The sequence below is a fragment of the Penicillium pulvis genome, assembly GCF_028828015.1.
Source record: "Penicillium pulvis strain IBT 33274 chromosome Unknown scaffold_8_segment0_segment0, whole genome shotgun sequence".
Classification (NCBI taxonomy): Eukaryota; Fungi; Ascomycota; class Eurotiomycetes; order Eurotiales; family Aspergillaceae; genus Penicillium; species Penicillium pulvis.
The window spans coordinates 3221379-3240474 of NW_026643080.1; the positions used below are offsets into that span (position 1 = coordinate 3221379).

General features: G+C 48.3%; 8 protein-coding genes across 8 annotated transcripts; 5 read left to right on the plus strand and 3 right to left on the minus strand.

Moving 5' to 3' along the window:
* Positions 1–2232: 2232 nt before the first annotated feature.
* Positions 2233–3354, plus strand: N7503_010629 (intradiol ring-cleavage dioxygenase; the record flags this gene model as incomplete). Its single annotated transcript, XM_057070175.1, has 2 exons — positions 2233–2664; positions 2725–3354. The coding sequence occupies 2 exons, from the start codon at positions 2233–2235 to the stop codon at positions 3352–3354; spliced, it is 1062 nt and encodes a 353-aa protein (XP_056916786.1).
* A 1291-nt stretch (positions 3355–4645) lies between these two features.
* N7503_010630 (uncharacterized protein) lies at positions 4646–7175 on the plus strand (the record flags this gene model as incomplete). The annotated part of the gene is made up of 3 exons (XM_057070176.1): positions 4646–5086; positions 5173–5204; positions 5357–7175. 3 exons carry the CDS (start codon positions 4646–4648, stop codon positions 7173–7175), a joined length of 2292 nt encoding a protein of 763 aa, XP_056916787.1.
* A 470-nt stretch (positions 7176–7645) lies between these two features.
* Positions 7646–9694, minus strand: N7503_010631 (nuclear export protein Noc3; the record flags this gene model as incomplete). The annotated part of the gene is made up of 1 exon (XM_057070177.1): positions 7646–9694. One exon carries the CDS (start codon positions 9692–9694, stop codon positions 7646–7648), a length of 2049 nt encoding a protein of 682 aa, XP_056916788.1.
* A 166-nt stretch (positions 9695–9860) lies between these two features.
* N7503_010632 (ribosome biosynthesis protein NIP7) lies at positions 9861–10970 on the plus strand (the record flags this gene model as incomplete). Its single annotated transcript, XM_057070178.1, has 7 exons — positions 9861–10101; positions 10178–10273; positions 10333–10431; positions 10489–10499; positions 10565–10574; positions 10628–10702; positions 10846–10970. The coding sequence occupies 7 exons, from the start codon at positions 9861–9863 to the stop codon at positions 10968–10970; spliced, it is 657 nt and encodes a 218-aa protein (XP_056916789.1).
* Positions 10971–11754: 784 nt separating this feature from the next.
* N7503_010633 (DCN1 family protein) lies at positions 11755–13223 on the plus strand (the record flags this gene model as incomplete). Its single annotated transcript, XM_057070179.1, has 5 exons — positions 11755–11932; positions 12027–12070; positions 12398–12471; positions 12531–12705; positions 12797–13223. Exons 1-5 carry the CDS (start codon positions 11819–11821, stop codon positions 13221–13223), a joined length of 834 nt encoding a protein of 277 aa, XP_056916790.1. The 5' UTR covers positions 11755–11818.
* Positions 13224–13673: 450 nt separating this feature from the next.
* On the minus strand, positions 13674–15154 carry N7503_010634 (Mpv17/PMP22 family protein). Its single transcript, XM_057070180.1, has 5 exons — positions 15093–15154; positions 14798–14945; positions 14420–14695; positions 14058–14324; positions 13674–14001 (listed from the first exon to the last, which is right to left on the minus strand). Exons 2-5 carry the CDS (start codon positions 14915–14917, stop codon positions 13948–13950), a joined length of 717 nt encoding a protein of 238 aa, XP_056916791.1. The 5' UTR covers positions 14918–14945; positions 15093–15154; the 3' UTR covers positions 13674–13947.
* A 620-nt stretch (positions 15155–15774) lies between these two features.
* On the minus strand, positions 15775–16145 carry N7503_010635 (uncharacterized protein; the record flags this gene model as incomplete). Its single annotated transcript, XM_057070181.1, has 2 exons — positions 15775–15975; positions 16026–16145. 2 exons carry the CDS (start codon positions 16143–16145, stop codon positions 15775–15777), a joined length of 321 nt encoding a protein of 106 aa, XP_056916792.1.
* Positions 16146–17047: 902 nt separating this feature from the next.
* Positions 17048–18071, plus strand: N7503_010636 (uncharacterized protein; the record flags this gene model as incomplete). The annotated part of the gene is made up of 2 exons (XM_057070182.1): positions 17048–17202; positions 17294–18071. The coding sequence occupies 2 exons, from the start codon at positions 17048–17050 to the stop codon at positions 18069–18071; spliced, it is 933 nt and encodes a 310-aa protein (XP_056916793.1).
* Positions 18072–19096: the final 1025 nt, after the last annotated feature.

Below are 19096 nucleotides of genomic sequence, written 5' to 3' on the forward strand. Positions count from 1 at the left end.
GGGCGGTCATAGATACTCTAATCAAAATAGCTAGCAAACCCACTACAGTGTTTAGATCTAATATTATGTACTGTGCTTCATAAATACCATAATTATTAAAATGGGTTAACACATTAGAAGAACTGGTTCAGGCAAGCTCTGGATCATGACCCCAACTGCCACAGCCTCTTCAATTTGTCATGTTATACAATCTTTCCGAGAGCAATTGGCCTTGCTTTCCAGCCACCGGTGAAAGTAATACTTCTGCATACGCATCAAAATAGCTCCACTCCCACTAAAAGCGCATAACGCTAGTACTATTCAAATTTCGTTGTTCAGTAAGGTCTGTTGGTGATGGAACTGTATCTGGCACGGAATTAATGAAAATCTTTCCCGTTAGTTTCGCTCTTGGTCCGATCTAGGTAAAGTAGAACGTACTTTGGGTAGTTTCTAAAGTAATATTGACCAGCAATTCAACCTAAATTTAATAGAAACATGGAAAGTGGAATCGCTTTCCGAATAATGTCGCCTTCCAAGGTTGTTTCTCTCCTTTTTTCAGCGCTGTAGTTTGGAATGTGGCGGTTTTGGGCATGGAACGACATAGGACTGAGCTTTCAGAGAACAAATGGCTCGCCATCTAAGCAAAACCATTGCGACCGCTTTATCTTTACCGCAGGTCCGAAATTGAGCCTGACGAAGTGGGTTTATATAGCGTGACTTGGCGTTGTCTCACGGTATTTAATTTATCCATCCTGCAGCAACTCTCGGGGCCAAGACTCCTGACGAACATGATTATCGCTACCAAGGATAGGAGCTTGGTGCAACCTGAATCAGATTTCCGCGGCTCATGGGTCCACGTGCACTACATTACTCCCCTTATTATTTGCCCTTTTGAGTCCAAGAATAAGGAACCTAGTGCGTGGTGGGCCAAGTATGCCTTCGATTTGAATGGTTCAACCTTAGAAAGGCGAATGTCCATCAAAGGCGGCTATGCATTTACTATTAGTGCTACAGATAGTCCGCCGTCTCGCTAATTAGATAAAGATAGACCGTCATCCAAATGGAGTCCTCAGACCGTGAGGGTCCACAGTAGATTGTAGACGGACTGGCGTGCAGATCCCTGTAATGACGCGAGATGGGAGTGGGTTCTGCAGTGCATCAAGCGTAACTCAATCCGGAATTTGCAGGGTACTGGACACTTTGCATGCATAATATCCCAACTTTGACTGGGTACTCTAAAAGGATTGTCGTTCCCCCTCCCGTTTTAGGAGTGAAGAGGAAGAGGATTAACCCGGAATGTTTGGGTGACCCACAGGATCTCCCTATCACAGTCCATGACTCCAAGGGTATCAATATCTCGGACCCACCTATCCAAACTACTTTTCAGGGGACGAAATAGACCCGACAATGATTATGCAATACGACGTCGGCGAAATGGGGCTGATGGATAATGGGGTCCACATTAGTATTCTGAATAGAAAGACCACCTAATCTGATCATTGATCGTCTGGAATGTACAGTATCGTGGCTTTTCTTCTTGGATAGACTTGATTTCCCTTTTTGCATCACTTTTCCAGTTCGAATCAGTAGCTTGGTCGATGCTGGCCCGGAAGAATAGCCGATTTAACCTTCGGCAGCAAGAAAAAGCCCGGGCCGCATATTCAGGTACGGCTTCCCGAGATTCGGATCAGTCCGCATAGCCCAGTGATCTTCGCTGTGGGCCTGCTGACTTGCTATTGCTGGATGACAGACTCGTTTCTGGTGAACCATAGGGACTAGGCCGCGTCACATATTTGCTCACCGCATGCTTAGTGCCTGTATGAATTCTTGGCGCATGAAGCCTGATTCCTTCTCTGAACTATCACAACAGACCTGAGAATCATGGGAGGATCAGGACCACAAGTTCATATCCAATCGCATCATCACGATTGGCAAGCCAGTGGATAGATGTCCAATCACATCTTTGATTCGAACGATGATTGTGATTATTTTTCATCCAACTTTTAATTTCATCTTGGCTGTAATTCCCCGATGGCGACTTTCATCTTGGCATCCTGCACAGCGCTGCAGGACATCATAGACAACGGTTTTTGCCGACGGCTATTCTTTTTCCCTGTTCAATATCGGAGGAACAAAACATGGAGCTCAATCGGTGCCCTCCGAGGGATATAAAAGCCCGACGAGTCCAGCACCTATCGAGCTCAGCAGCAATCTACTTTCTTATAATCTTCCTTGAGAACACTTTTCACCATAATGCAATTGATTCGCCTACTTACATTGGCCGCCGTTAGTGGCCCTCTCATGGTTGCTGCCCACCCAGGACACCACGAGGAAGATGCCACCCCCGAGCTGAAGGCATACAAGTCCAATGTCCGTCGCTCCGCCGAGGGATGTGCTTTGCACTGGGAGAACACTGGAGCTCAGCAACGCAACATTGCTCGCCGCCAGGCAACCCTCGATATGCACCGTCGCCGCCTGAGTAAGAAGGACACCAACAAGGTGCTCAATACTTCCCACTACGAGGAAAAAATCAGCCTCAACTCTCCTTTTGAGGATATCTGGTCTGCTACCAGCATCCCTCTCAACCCTGAGGGTGAGAGTGGACCTTACTGGGTTGTTGGAGAGCGTCTTCGCTCAAACATCCTGGAGAGCCAACCCGGTATCCCCGTGATTATTGAGGAGCAGGTGAGAAATCTTTCCAATACTAGCGGTCACATTTTCATTTGCTAACCTTTCGTTAAATAGTACATCGATGTTGAGACCTGCGAGCCCATCACCGACATGTTCGCCGAGATCTGGGGCTGCAATGCTACCGGCGTCTACTCTGGCCTTGTCGCCTCGGGCAATGGTAACCCCTCCGACCTTTCCAATCACGACACCACTTTCCTTCGTGGTGTTCAGCGCACTGACGAGGATGGTGTCGTCACCTTCCTGACCCTCTTCCCTGGTCACTACGACGGCCGCACTACTCACCATCACGTCGTTGCTCACGTCAACACCACTCTCCTGCCCAACAACACGCTTGCTGGAGGCTACACCCCCCACATTGGACAGTTCTTCTACGACCAGGATCTCATTGAGAAGGTCGAGTCCACCTACCCCTACAACACCAACAAGATTCCCCAGACCTACAACAAGGTCGACCGTGTTTTCCAGCAGGAGACCGATGGATCGACCACTTCCGACCCAGTCCTGAGCTACGCCTACCTCGGTGACAATATTGAGGATGGTATCTTCGCTTGGGTCCAGGTCGCCATCAACACCTCCGCCCACCACTACCCTTACTACACCAATGTTCTCACCTCCACCGGTGGTGTCAATATCACTGGTACTGAGTGCGGTGACTACACTGAGATCGACGGTGGCAAGTGTTAGATTTGATTGCCTGAACAAGCACCGGCCTTGTTTAAACGTGTGACAAACTAACCTATATGACCATTACTATCCTCGAAATGCCGAATCCTGTGGCTTGATCTGATGAAAACATGATTCTGTCATTCCCGTGTTTATATAGAGCCAGACAATTTGGAAGCTAGATGGACGTCTTAGATTTTTTGGAGAGCAGTGAATTTATGAGGCTTGAAACTACTGTCATGTGCTTTTCAATTGTATCAAATAGCTTCGTGACATATGACGAACATGGAAGCACACCAACATTACCCGTGAACACCGATTCCATTAAGCATTAAGAGCCCTCAGTAGCGCTCTCCATATGATGAACATCGGTCTATTTCGCATCAACATTCTCCTTCCCGGCATGGAGCACAAGACTTCTCATACTACTTAATAAAGGTAGCCGCCGCAGTGGGCATCACTGTTTGTTCCCATGATGACTGATTCGGAGGTATTGTGGGGAGTGGCTGTTATAGAGTGAAATACCTTGAGAGCTTGAAGACCGCTTTGAAGAAGAAACTCGTCCAAAATGATAATTGACAAATTCTTGTAAAAGATGAATGGCAAGTAAGGTCAAGTGAGGAAGGTTAAAGTTGAGGACATCAAGTCATTGCGATGAATGAAGCTAAGAGAGGCCAGCTTTTTTGATCGCATTCGCAATTCTGTGGATGGAAACTTCCGGCACAATTGTTTTTTCTATCTGTGCAGCGATCATCTCACCTGTTCGCGCTCGTCCATTTCCTTCCTCTTCCTTATCCTCGTTCCGTCTTCCACCCCCTCGCCATCAACCTCTCCATGCGACCTTTTCATGCCAAACTCTACATTCCAAACCTCTCATTGCCTTTGTATCACACAACAACCAGGATGCAGCAGGAGAATAAACCCCCTTCTAGCAAATCGGCTAGTTGTGGAAAACAGTTGCACGCTAACGACCAGCCTGGTGTTGATTATCCTTATGAGATGAAAACGCACCCAACTAGTCCCACAATGACTCGTCTTAGTGGACTGGGTCTTGATACTAAACCTCGCATACAGCCTGGAAATGCCTTTGCCCTTTTGAAGCCAATTGGCGCTAATGGAAGCATCCTCCCTCGTAGGAGCAGTGGTGAGCCCATATATCTGCACCCTTCAACTTTTACCCCCCTCCCCCTCCTTTCCAGAAGCTCAATATCCATGGTTCATTGAATCAATTTGACTGATCAACGAATGAATTTCAGGTGTCTCGGGCTCTAACAGCCCTAATGAGAGTGACCGTCCTCCAATGCTTCGCAAAATGTCAAGTCTCGACTATGATGAAGCCCTTGCACTTCCCATGCCTAAACCTCGTCACATCAGAACGGATTCCGACAACCGTTCAAATCCGTTCCAAGATGATAACGAAAGAACAAAATCACTGAAGAAACGTTCCGCCACCGATCCAGTAGTATCTCGGATGCATGCGTCATCTGAGCCTGTCAACCTTCAGGATATCCACGAGGGCAAAAAGAAGTCCCGGTTCGAGATGATCAAGTCGAAGCTGAGTTTCAAAGACCTGCGGAAGGAGCTCGTGAAGGAAGATTTGGGTGTTCAGCCCGCTACACCACCCCATCGCGCCTTTTCTGGAAGTGCTATTCCCACCTTGGCATCGAGCAGCCAGGAATCCAACGTGAAGACCAAGGTTCATTCGGTCAAGAGAAATCCCCCCACTAAATTTGTGCAAACTTCCAACTTGACGGTCCCGAATCACTCCACGAATAAGCTTCCTCTGCCTTCCTCGGGATCATTTTCCAATTTATCTGGATCTACACCTACAATCAACAGAGAGAGAAGTTGTCGAAGCAGTGGGGCAAGCAGTACGATAGGAATTCAAGCCCCGTCCTCCACTAACTCTTTCCCCATCAAGGAGGAATTAGACCCCATAATTCCCACTGCGACCCCCCGCGATGCCTGACAGACGTCGGCCAGGTATTTCTATTCCTCGATCCATTAGTGTGACCCCAGCCAGGAAACCCTCATCACCCAACACCTTATCCGTGCCGAAACACCCCGTCACGAAGGACTCGCCTCCCAATCTCGGCGACTTGACCGAGGGAGAAGGAGAAGTGAAGTACCTTCCAAAGACATGGGTCGATGGTTCATACCGCCGAATCTCCAACGGCGACAATCAGGGCAATATCCAGACGCCTCCACCAACTGTCTATGCCAAGGGGGAATCACCCATTGTCTCCCTCTCCAACTATCTCCCGTCATTCAAAGAGCGATTGGACAAGATGGATCTCTCTCCAGAAAAGACTTCCTCTGGTGAAGGTCAGAATCGCAGTACCGCCAATCAAATCGATGACATTCTGGGCATGATAAATTCCATCCAGCGCAGAGTAGACGGCGGGGTTGCCAATATGAACAAGAAGCTCGAAGAGCTTTGCGCCTGGATCGGTGATCAACTCCAGAATCAAATCACAAGCAATGGGGACTTAAGCCGTGCCAACTCCGATCTCTTCTCGAAGCAATGTCAGATCTCCCGGGAAATGATGAAGTTCCAACTTGATATTCGCCTGGAGATTGGTACCATGGAGCGACGACTGAGCACCTTCGAGAACAAGATTATTGACGAGTTGCAGAATAAAGTCCGATCTCTCGCTAGATCATACGAGGAACTGAATAACAAGACAGAGACTATGATTGCAAGGCATTCGTTCATTGATAACCAAAGCTTTATCGAGCTACAGGTGCAGAAGAACACGGAGATTGAAAGGGAAATCGCATACCTGAAGTCCTGCGAGGGCAGTTCAATTTCAAAAGATGTTGCTGCTTTTGCACCCACGAGAATAACACCCCAGCAAAGCTTTTCTAGCAACGGTAGCAGTGAGCCCTTGATCAAACAAGTCTTGCTTGTGCCTCCAACGTCCCCGGATGTGCGCACTACGCCCAGACATATGGCTACCCCCGATCATGTCCCAGTCACTCCAAAACGTATCCAATCCGCTCCTAAGGAAGTCCATGCCACTCCTAGGGATTTCTCCACTACCCCCATCCGTCCTCGAGTTGTTTCAATGGTGGAGAGCAAGAGCAGTAGTCTGCTCCCACGCAGCGTGTCTCTCACCGGAAAGGGCATCATCAAGGGAATCAAAGACATCGCTTCCAGCACGTCCGACACGAGAGAAAACAAAGACAAGACCCATCTGAATAAAGCCAAGAGTCACGATGAATCGAAAAAATGGAACTTGTTTAGCATGCGCACCCGCCGTCGCGAAGACAGTACTTCTAACAGCAGCGGCAGCAAGTTCCACTGGTCTCGCCGCTCAAAGGACATCCCAAACAACGAAGAACAAGCCACAATCAGCTCACGCTCTTCTACGCCTCCCGTTCCGGCCATCCCTCGGAACCCACGCGCCCGCGCAAATATCCGGTCCATCGAGCGAATTCCGACTCCGTTCCCTTCTAACATGGTAGATCCTATCAACTCGGTTCACCCTGCGTTCCGAATCGAGCATCGTGGTCCCAATGGTGCATCGGCTAGTTCTTATGAAACTGCACTGGAGTCCTTCAGAGCTGTGGATACGGATGTCATGAAGCAGAGTATTCTGGATGGCTCTGTTTCTGCATTTGCTGAGGCCCCTAGTCTTGAGTCTGATGATTTGGACAGCAATTCTCCTCTGCTTGGAACTTTGACTCCTAAACTGAGGGTCCTTGATCATGTTATTGAAGATGCATCGCTTAGTGCTAATGCTCTTCGATGCAGTGGGGATGTCCAAAAAGATATCTCGTCAACTGATACCTTGCAGGAGTGGGATCATGTCTCTGTGATTGATACCAAGTCGACTTGATGGATTTCGAAGTACTAGTGTGGTCCAGTTCACACAAAAGCCTCCTTGTTACCTCGTGTTGTGTTATTGAAGGAAGATGACGAAGGATTTGTGGAGACTTGTGGTTGGTAAGACCGTTTATGAGTTGGAGTTATCAAGGATTAGTTCAGACAAGGGATTTTGAGAGATACTGATATCAAGTGGGTTATGGATAATTGCGGTTGATGATTCTGTTCCCAGAGTGGAGCTATGATGGACGTGTACGGACGAGGGAATTGAGAGATATTGGTATCGGTATCAAGTGAGATGTGGGAATTCACAGTTAACATCCGATCAAGTGTTCGAATATGCAAGATTGATACTATTAATTGTGAAACACCAAGCCCGGGAATGATAGCCACAGAAATATGAATCGCTTTTAAAATTTACATCCTCAAAATAAGAACATCATAACTGGCCTCTATAAACCTTCAAATGAATCCATCCATCATCTATTTGGCAGAAAGCAGCATCTTTTCAATATCAATGGCTGCATCGCGGACCTGAGGACAGTAGTGCTGGCGCAACAACTCGCCCTCATATACTGATCCGGCAAAGACATTTGTGCCCTCAATATCAGTGGAGTATGCGTTGAACACACCATCACCCTTACGCTCATCAGTGTGCCACAGGGGCGAGATGCGACGCCCGTGGTGTCTAGAGACCTGTTGCATAAGCGAGAGTGTGGCGAGAGCAGACTTCTCAGGGAGTTGAAGTGAGGAAGTCATGAGACGCTTGGAGAAGCTGGCCAGTCGGACCGGTGGGGGGTTGCCGTGTGCCCGAGAAAGAAGGGTCGACTGGAGGCAGCGAAGAAGCAAAACCATGGGAGTCTGGAAATTAACCTTGTTCTTCGAGCGGATTCTGGAGGACTCCTCGGGAGAGTTCGGGTCTGGGAGACGCAGGGAGGTATTGGGATTGTATTCGACTTCAGGGTTGGTGGATAGGGCGTAAAGGGAGCGGTAGAGGTGCTTGATGAAGTAGCTGAGGTCCAAGTGGAGAGTTGTTGCAGCCTTGGCGGTGTCCTGGCCATCAAGAAGAGCAAAGGCAGTGACTGTGCACAAGAGGGCCTCGCGGCGCGAGTCACGGCTAGCGGCTTCAGAGATAGCACCCTCTTTGTTTTCATCCTCTTCCTCGTCCTCCTCTTCATCCTCCCCTTGATCCTCACGTTCAGCATGTCCAATAAGATCCTTCAGGGCTTCCAACAGATCTCCGAAGAAGTCCTGGTTGATGAGACGAGCGTACTTGGCCAGACCCTCAAGAACGGGACCCATCAAGTGGGGAATCCGTTGCTTCAAGATGCGGAAGTAGTTACCAAACACGAGTTTCAAAGTCTCGGCTTGATTCTTATCACGCTCCTCATGCGAGACGAGTGCATCTGCTTGTTTCATATCTTTCTCAACCACCTTGCGCTCTTTCATGACCTTGCGCTCTTTCTTCGTACGAAATTCGCGTTTTTGCTTTGGCTTCTTTCCCCGAGTCGGTTCCTCCTGTTCTTCACGGTCGACACGTTCCGTTGATGCCTTGAACGTAAACTCACCCAGTAGACGTAGGTGGAGGAAGGTATCCAGAACACTTTCGTGGATGCGGAAGTCCCGAGCTTTCATCATCTTTGAGAGCAGACGAACAGTCTCCAGAGAGACAATGCCGTCAATATCCTTGGCGAAAACATCCTCCACAGTCTCACGGCATTTAGCCATATCGGGGTCTACCAGTCTCCGTGCGAGTCGGTTAATGATAATCTTGATCAATTCGGTCCGGAAGTTGAAATGGGGCACAGCCTGGAGTAGAGTGCAAGCACAGTTAATGGCCATGGTTTTCAGACTGGCGTCCTTCTCGCTGGTGTGACCCCGGCCAGGCTTGGCCAGCAGAGCCAATGTGTTGACGTAGTTCTTGTATCCAGACACAAGGCTCTGCTCGAAATCTCGGAGCTTGCGCACATCCTTCGACACCTTCGCAGTCTTATCTTCTTCACTGAGAGGACGAATACGGTATCCTGGAATGACATCTTTGTAGATCGCGGCCTGGGCGGCCAGTGCCAGCTTCTTCACCGTGAGAGGTGAGTCCGGGTTGTTTGCCATCTCGGCCATGGTTTTGAACAAAGCAATATTCTCTTCAGGGTCCTCGTTGATTTGGGAAGCCATCCGGGCGAGATCTTCCTTCGCTTGCATGATCTGCACCTTCACGGGAATCTTGGGTTTTTTCTCTTCCTCCTCCTCGGACTCCTCCTCGCCTGATCCATCCTCCATCTCGTCATCGTCGGTACCCAAAAAACTGTCGCTATCCTCCGCTTGCTCTTCTACTTCATCTTTGGCCTGGACAAATCCCTCAGAGGTTTTGATGGGCAAACGTGTGCGCTCGGTTTCTTTTTTGTTCGTTTTGCGCGGGCGTCGCTCGTAATCCTGCTCAACGTCCCACTCGCCGTCGTTGGTGAACAGTTCAGAGTCGCCCCCATCAGCAGGAGGACTCAATCTCCGTCTTTTTGTCGATTGACCGCGCGCCATTTTGTGATTTTGAGTTGTAGTAAATTTGCGGGAGTCGAAGAGCGCAAAAGCTTTGCGGCGACGAGAAGGCGGTGCGGACTAAAAATTTCTGCCGCATTTTTTCTAAGTTCTCCACCGGGAGATTTTATCAAAACTTATCTCCATCTTCCAACCATCGTCGCCCATCATGCGTTCTCTTACTGAGGAGGAAACTAAGACTCTTTTCACAAAGATCGCCAACTACACTGGCTCTTCTTTGTCACAGCTCGTCGCTCCCACTACCGGAGATGGCCCTAATGGAGAGGGAGAGCGCATGGTCTTCCGCATACAGAAAGACCGAGTCTTCTATATGCCTTTAAAACTCGCCAATTTGGCTGTCTCCATCCCTCGGGCTAGCTTGTTGAGTGTCGGAACAATGATTGGAAAATGTCAGTCCATCCCGCACTCCATTGCTTCGCCTACGGTGCCTCGAATCTTTGTATCTGACTTTCTTCATTCTTCTAGTCACCAAGACTGGCAAGTTCCGCCTTGCCCTGACCAGTCTCGATGTCATCGCCCCTCACGCCAGATACCGTCTCTGGATTAAGCCTAATGGCGAGAGTACGTGTCATACAAACCAATTTGTGATTGAAGTTCTCATGCTAATGCCTGTTTCACAGTGCCCTTCCTTTACGGTTCCAACGTCGTTCGCGCCCACATTGCTCGCTGGAGTGAGGATGCCCCGGAGCATTCTGGCTGTATAGTATATTCTATGGATGGTATGTTAAGAAGCTTACCACTTGCTCCTGAACTTGGCTAACTTCCCGTGTCTGTAGATACCCCTCTGGTACGTTAAATCATACAGTCACTAACGGAACACACGGCTAATAATACTCTTTTTCGCGCAAACAGGGCTTCGGAGGTATGTTTTGCTGTACTCTGTTCAGTCTGATACTCTGCTAACAACTGGAATAGTGACTGCTCGATCCACTGCTGAGATTCGCAAGCTTGATCCCACTGCCATTGCTCTCTTCCGACAAGCAGATGTTGGTAAGTTCACAGTCCATTCACTACCATTTCTGTTCTTGTTTGCTAATTTCCTTTGTAGGAGAATATTTGAGAGAGGCATGTGGCCCCTGCTTGATAGACAGGATGATCTATCTATTATATGAACTATGGCTAACTTTTAACAGGAGGATACCCTTTTCACCACCTAAAGGAACACCATTTGAACGGGAAACTGGAGTTTATGGAGTCATTAGATGTCAATACAAAAGTCATATTGCACTTCGGTGTGGGTTTCCTTTGTATCAAATAGCACGGTGGTTAGACATGGGTCCGTTATAAAAGCTTTCTGAGGACCAAGTTTGGTCCAAACACCCTCAATACAAAAGATATGACATACAGAGCACATCTCCGTTCTAAATTGTCCAGAACAAGAGGAGAAAACACTTTCGACTGAGGCTGACCTGTAGACCTTGTATAGTGGTGTTGCATGAGTTTGAAATTCCCTCCACTCCTTACATAATATTCTGCCATATTTTCTGCGAGCCAAAACCTCACATTCCTAGCTAAAGAAACTTGCAAGCTGAACATCACTGAGAACATTCCTAATAACGTACCACATATGACTTAAGAACCGTGTGGTGACCGGTGTTCTATATTGGGTCAGCGTACTGCATATTGATAGGCGGTAAGCTATACATAGTAGGCGGTCTGAAAGGCTGGTTTCAAACTCATGCAGCACCACTGTACATGGAGAAAACCTTGGAGTAGACAATTCATGGCATCTCAAGGACCCTGGGTATAGTGCACTGGTATGTAACAGGCTAGCATGAGCAGGATTCTATCTACGTATCTACTGTCATTGATAATAAATAATATTTATAACGTTCATAAAGCAGAGGGCTACGAAGATCAACTTATCTACAGCAGATAAGATAAGCATTTGCGCCTCAGGCACTAGCTGAGTAATCCCCGCCGCGGGGACATCGAGAAGCTGTTCAGGCAGCGCGGGGATTCGGAACGAAAAAAAACGACAAGTACGTGACAACGATAGATCCCTCTCACTTGCGCTTTATTGCTTTTATCTCCGGCTGTCTCCGGCCCTCCGTCCTCCCGCCCCGTCCCACTGCGCCCATCACGTTTTGAAACCTCATTATCACGATGCATCGCGGAATAAACACTACCCCTTCTGGCCCACCCTTGACCGAGGGACAGAAGGAAACTTTGAAGCAGTTCTTGGAAGTTGCAGCCACGAGATCAAGCACTGCTGTGGAGGTGTGTTTTTCGCAAGTTTTGGGTGGTTGGGTCCATTCCAAGCCCGCCGCCACGAATGCAACCTGACGAACTCCTCACTAATATACAGCTTTAGTATTTGAGGAAGACAAAATTTGACCTAGGACGAGCAATCAATATGTGAGTGCCTCTTTATTTCTATACACAGCTTATCAATTTATTGTTGCATGCATGTGCGCGCTGGTTATAGCTTTTGTCTGAAGTGCGCGCTGTCTTGGCATACAAGACCAACATGCGAGCTTCTCCTGCCAGCGCAGAGCTGGGGGAGTAAGTCTTACTTTGTGTATCTTCTTGTTGTGCAACTACTTCAACCTTGGCAGCTTTTTGCAGGTGTACTACCAATGTCGCATTGCGGAATCTCCAAGACCAGCAGGCCAACTCTCCCACCACAAAGCAGCTCAGACAACCCCAGTTCTCCAGTGAAGCTGACCATTGAATCTTGTCCAGGTACTACATGGATGAAAACAAAGGCAACAAGGCTCTGGTAGCCCCCTTGACCAAGGTTTTCGAGAGCTACCGAGGTAAATCCACCTTAATATCCGCACTGAGTTCAATCAACACAGTACTCACCCCGCCATAGATCCCGACACGGATGAGGACGACCAATTCGGAATCGATGGCGCAATGAAATACTTCCAGGATCTAGAGGTTGCACTTGACGAGATTGTCGTTCTTGGCGTTGCAGAGCTATGCCAGTGCCCAGCCATGGGCGAGTTCACCAAGGAAGGATTTTTGAATGGCTGGAAACTCGTTGGGTATGTTCACCTTTCCACATCTCCCAACCAGTTTATTCGTCCAATCACCATGCTATGTACGCAAAGACCGTCCTACTAACCAACTTCCCAGCTGCTCCACCATTTCACAAATGAGGAAGCACATCCAGACCCTTCGCAAAGAAATCCCCGAACAGCCCACCGTTTTCCGCCGTGTCTACCGATACTCCTTCCTCCTCTCCCGACTACAAGGCCAACGTGGCGTACAATTCGAAATCGCGGCCGAGCAATGGCGTCTGTTTTTCGACGAGGCATCTGGCGGTATCAAGGGAAACACAGAGACCTCACCATGGCTGGACTGGTGGCTTGAGTACATGGAGAAACGGGGTACAAAGGTCATCAGTAAGGATCTATGGGAGCAGCTTGAAGTGTTCTTGCGGAAGGCTCTTGAAGATGAGAACCTTGACTTCTGGGATGCTGATGCGGCGTGGCCTGGTCTTATTGATGAATTTGTGGATTTTGTCAAGGAGAAGAGAGGAGGTACCCTCAAAGTTGTGTAGGAGTGGTGAGTTGACTTAGTATTCCATGTTCGATTTTCTCCAGATGGTCTTGAGGTATACCCCGGTAGAAATTGAGCAGCTTTGCGTATTTTTAGTGCTCAATGTTTTGGGTTTCTCGTTATGGACCTGGGTTGAAAATCTGGGTATTGGATGGATCGTTTCTACGAGTTTTTATGACTGCTTATGAGTGATGTGAGCCATATTCTTATTTCAATGCCATCCTCATTTCAACTTCCAAGGCTATCATGTTTTATTACAGGGCTGATGGGCTCAGGTAGAGTTTGGTTGCTAAGACATGGATCGAGTGGGTCCGATCGATAGTCTGGGGTTTATAGATTTGTCATGAGTTTATATGCTCGCAAATCGCATTCTCTACGTCTTGGATTGATACCCTGATTACTGGTTTGCGTATCGTAGTTCTCTTCGTGCCAAGGTTCTCTTTATCCTTTCGCGCCAATGATTATAAAGTAATTGGGAATTCCATTCGTCGTAAGATTGAAATAACATCAGTTGAGAAAGATATTTGACGCATACCGAGATGCAGATGTTTACACAGAATCAAACACCAGAGACATAAAAAAAGACATCACACAAAAGAAAGGGGGAATAGATATCTGCAGAAAGAATCGAATGTACGCTGTACTGTACGAATCCAGCTCAATTCGGCGCGGGAGGACTCGACTCCATATTAGAAGTTTGTTCTGCAGGGAAGGGACTCAATCCTCTAAGGGTAGTCGCGCTTCTCGTAGTCACGGCGCTGGTCGCGCTGGTCGTAACGCTAGAACCATATTAGCAGGCACTCAACTAGAGTAATGGGGAGAAAGAATAGCTCACCTTGCGCAGAGCTTCCAGACGCTTCTTCTTGGTGTGGGTGTTAACATAGGTTCCAATGAAGAAACCGGTGATGTTGAAGAAGGGCACCCAGGTGTGCTCGGGGAGGAACTTCTGGGCGAAGGCCAGAGCCAGCGGGGAGGTAACCCAGCTGACCTTCATGACGGGCATGAAGCCGGCGCGAACAGTAGCGCGAACCTGGTGGAAGGTACGCGCACCAGCGATGATCGCCATCGAGCACAGGTAGACGGAGTTCTGGATGGGAGAGATCTATCGGGTAAAGCGGGAAGGGTTAGCGCTTCGTTGTCGCACGCGTCACGGTCGCAATTGACCGGAGTAGCATCGGGAATGAATCGATCACATACAATCAAGTTGCTGACCAAGATCTGGAGGATCTTGGCCTTAAGGCTGGTGCGGCCGGCGAAGATCTTCTGCAAGATTCCGATGAGGACGTGGCCGAGGGGTGCGGCGATGAACATGCCGTAGAGCGACATCTTGGGGATGCGCGAGGAGAAGTAGTGGCCATGCTTGCCGACATCGTGGGCCAGGTAGGAGGCGAGGAGTTCTTGAAGACCAGAGAGCACACCCGAGGTGAGCATCTTGGTGCGCAGCGGGTTGTGCTGGAGCTGCTTGAGGTAGGCCTGCGACACACATTCCTCGGATCAGTATGGAATGTCGGGGGAGGGGGTATCGATTGAATCCAATTGTTTCCAATTAATTCATCGGTAGGGAGAGCTTCATACCGCGAGGTAGCCGGCAGTAGTGTGTCCACCGGTCAATCGCTCACCGACGCGGTGCACCAGGTCCTCTGGCTTGCCGCCAGTGACGGTGCGGATGGTCTCTTCTTGGAATTTGACAGACATGGTGGGCTAAAGACAGACCCAAGTACGCCTAAGGTAGGTAAAATAGATATTAATTAAGGGAACATCAGAGTTGGGGGGGCGGGACGTGTTTGTTTATGAAATTGGGCGAGAGACAAGAGGGGGCTGGGCCGAGTCTAATCTCCCGAGGTTGTTCTTCCCCTTAGGACCCACGTACCTTGTATTAAATTGTACCGAAAATAGTACAGTATAAAAGTCACAGGAATATTCTAAAGGAAGATCTGGGGAAATCGAGATAAGGCGGTCTAGGGGGGGGTTCCGTATATTTAAAGCGGTCGGTTTCTTGAGTCGGCAGATGTGGACGCAACTGGGTCGAATGGGGGCTGACGGCGATATCCATCGATCCATTGGCCGACACATCGGCACTCTCCGAGCCTACTCCGGTTGCGCTGCGCAACACATTTACACATTGATATCTAGAGACTCATATGTTTGATCAACCACTGGTTTTCCTGACTTTTGTTCATGTATTTCGTCCTTGAGGAGGTACTGGTATTGCAATTTGCCGCTCGGAAATCATACTCCGGAAAACATTTGGTACCCGGCTTTATTACCGAGCTGCCGTATTGAAGGGAACATGGCATACTATGTCTGGTACACACTGCATCGAACCGAATCGCCATTCGATCACATCAAGTTCCCAACAGCAACACAGGATTCGCCACTGGCTCATGTGGATTTTGAATTGTGCGAGCTAGTTGTTGGTGTTGGTCCATTTCTGCTTGAGAAGAGTAATGCAGTGTTCCATCTTGTCGATTTCACGCTTGAATATAGATATCTCAGATGGAACTTGTTCGATGCGGCTTGATCGGCGAATAACACGAATTTCTTTTCGAAGTTTATGCCGATGTAGTGACCAAGTCGTAGTAAGGGGAACGCATGTAGATCTCGGTGCCGCTGAGCGGAATGTTCCTCTGACGCGTGCGCTTGACTTGAGGAGCGGAGTCGTCGGCGATGTCGACTTGGTCAAGTGTAACAATCGACGCCCACGCTGACGAGGCCAATGGGGTCAACTTAGCGAAAAGGCCAATGTCCTTTTTCTGGTCCACAGTGACTTGGCATGATTTTGGCAGAAATCGTATAAGATTACCTTGCTTGAAACCTGGAATTGCCTGGCGATTCTGGCGGGAATCTTTGCGCTCATTGGTATTGTTGGCTTCAAGTTCCTCGCGGAGCTAGCAGCTTCCTCAACGTGCTTGGGGGAAGGCATGTTTGTGGATTGTAAGTAGGTTGGAATTAAAAGAAGACTATCGTGAGTGAACTGGAGTGTGTTAATGTAATCGTGGTATTGTAAGTAAGTTAGAAGTAAGGACTAAGTGAGATTTTAAATATTCTATATGTGAATATTTCAAGGGAGCTGTCTGTCTAATTGAATACCACAAAATTAGTTAAGCACCCTCACTAACCGCATACAAAGTAGCGCAGTATTCAAGATTCAGAGAGTAATATTATTGAGTAGATACCTAAGTACCTACTTGCTCATATTACTCCATAGACTACGCTGGAATGTGAAGGTGAAGAGTGATACCGATTAAGCCACCTTTAATCACTTATATTATAACTCTAATGAGGCGTCATCTTGTATATTGACGTGTATTAAGCGAGGCGATGCAATATACTTTAATCATTGAGATAGCCGTTTTTCTAGATTACAATTACTACACCATACCGGATATAAAGATAGAGTGGTGTTCAACTAATTTTGTGGTGCTCAATTATCGCGCTCCCCTTTGAGAAGCCTCGGCGACGGGGCTTCATGTGGTAGACAGTCCTGTTCATCGAGGTCGTTTCGACAGTGGTGTCGTTAAGATTAGAGAGACCTGAAAAAAAAAACAATAAAATGCAAAGAAAATAAAAACAAGCACAGACAAAAGACCAGATAAAAAACCAAACCAGACCAAAAGTAGAATGAACACATCGAAGACAGAGAAAGACATCTGATGAGCTCGTTCAAGACCCATGTGGGTCCTGCCGAGTCAGGAAGTCCCAACCTTGTTCCGAGCCTCGGTTCCTTCCGTGATCGCGATTTACGTGATATTCTATTATCTTTGTTCCATAACTCCGAGCTGGTCTCTCTTCTTTTCTCTCTTTTTGAGCTTAAGCGTCCTCAACATGTCAGACCCTGAGCATACTCCCGAGAGTCCAAAAACACCAGACGCTCAGCATGTGGGGAAACCTAGCCCGACAACCGCGGGGAAATCGGCGACACGGCAGCAATTATTAGCAGCCTTAACGGCGACCGACGTGACTATTCGGCGGTTAGATTTGTGAGTTATTTCTCTACAGGGTCCTGTACCAACAGCAACAGCCATGCGAACCGGCCTTGTCGTTTTTTCGGTCGGCTAACGTTCTCTCCAGACTCCTATCTTCCGCCGACGGACAAGAGAGGGTCCTCGCGACGACAAATTACGTCGCATCAATTCTACAACACCTCTGTGCTTCGGCCCCATGGATCGCACTACAAACGCGCATGGGAATTTTGGCCCGATTAAGAGGCCGAGTCCCCTCACAACCCTCCAAAACCTTCTCCTCCTCCGCGCCGGCAAGGTGGTCAGCCCTCTCCAACCTTGCCTCGGAAACCCGCTATAACCTCCGGCTTTTCGGTCTATTACCACTCTGGGTCTGGGGCTCAGAAACATTCAGATCACCACCGGCGGACCCAATTATCCATGCCCTGACCCACCTGCAGGTCATCTCCAATGTGATCTATCAACTCCTTGAAAATATAGCCTACCTCGCAGGAAAGGGCATTGTCTCCAAAAAATGGATTGATAAATACGGTGGCATTGATCTATGGTATATATGGAGTACCCGTGGCTGGTTTGGCCACATTTTCTTTCAATTCTTCGTTCTCTGGCGTCAACATGTGCTGCGCAAAAGACGCTTGGCCGAGAAACGCGCCGCCGCCGGTAATGTCGAGACCGAGGAAATCAAAGCCGAAGAAGCGGAGGCGCTCCGCTTGGAGATCAGGTCCTGGAAGAAGAGCCTAGTCAATAACACTATCTGGGCGCCCTTGTGTATCCACTGGTGTTTCGAAAAGGGTGTTGGCATCCCCGAGAACTTGACCGGCCTGGTCAGTCTCATGGCCGGTGCTTGGGGAATATATGATTCGTGGGTCGCGACAGGCAAAGCCTGATCTGTTGATCCCCTCTTCGCATTTCTTATGTTGTAATATCTCTAGACTTGTCTGCACATACAGTTCATTTCATCGATGCGATGCAGGACATACCCCATACTTTGAATATGAATCTTCCTTTTTTGCAACATTTTTTACCAATCCGGCGTATGTACCAGTTAGTCTGTGGAAAATATCAAGCCGTGCTTAGTCTCTACAATCGCCCCCATATCAAACCTTCATTAATTCCCGATGTCCTCCGATGAGGTTCCTCTAATGGATATACGCCGATTGGATACCCAGCCCGAGGAAAAGCAAAGAAACACAACAAACTCAAAGTTGCAGACACAAACAGTAACCCTGGAAAGCAAACACAGTCACACAAATTCCGCCGCCACACCCGCTTGTCGCGACAACAATCGTATTCAGACACCGGTTCTACATAGCAATGTGGGGATGCGCCACGGGATGTGGAGTAGTTAAGCTTCAAAAAAGGAAATTTGAGGCGGTTGACGGGTGATAACAAAGCGACTTTACCAGAGTTATTCGTCTGGTATCTGTGCTCAGACGTAGGTTTGTTTTAGTCATATAAACCAATTACCTGCCCCTTTGAGCCATTAGCGAGGTTTTCATGCTTGACGGGTCCATGGTGGATGGAGTCCACTATTGCTCCACTATGAGGGCGGATTAGGAAAGGCCACGCGGTTATCAGATTCTTTTTTTTCTTGTCATTAAGAGGTTGCTGTTGTCGATATTGAAGTCCCTCGCTGCATACAATCGCTTTCCATGTTGATCAAAGGAGTCATGTTGGTTCCTCGGGTGGGAATGGGTAGATATATATAGCTTTACATATACAAGCCACCTTTCCAACTTCTTCGCTTTATCAACAGAGCTTACTAAAAACGTACTTCTATATACATCATCCACTTCTCCATACTTTCCTCAGACAAACACTCTCGCTCTATCAAATTTGAATGTTGTTGGTTCAGCTGCCCACTGTCACACCTGGGGCCACCATCCATACCGGAACACCACAAGCTCACATG

What these genes read in the sequence shown, in the direction of transcription:
- N7503_010634 (XM_057070180.1), bottom strand. Translation starts at nt 14,917, where the DNA reads ATGTCTGTCAAATTCCAAGAAGAGACCATCCGCACCGTCACTGGCGGC. An exon ending in CTACTGCCGGCTACCTCGCG is followed by an intron (nt 14,696 to 14,797) that starts GTATGAAGCTCT and finishes TGTGTGTCGCAG; the next exon opens with GCCTACCTCAAGCAGCTCCA. An exon ending in GTCTGGAAGCTCTGCGCAAG is followed by an intron (nt 14,002 to 14,057) that starts GTGAGCTATTCT and finishes ATATGGTTCTAG; the next exon opens with CGTTACGACCAGCGCGACCA.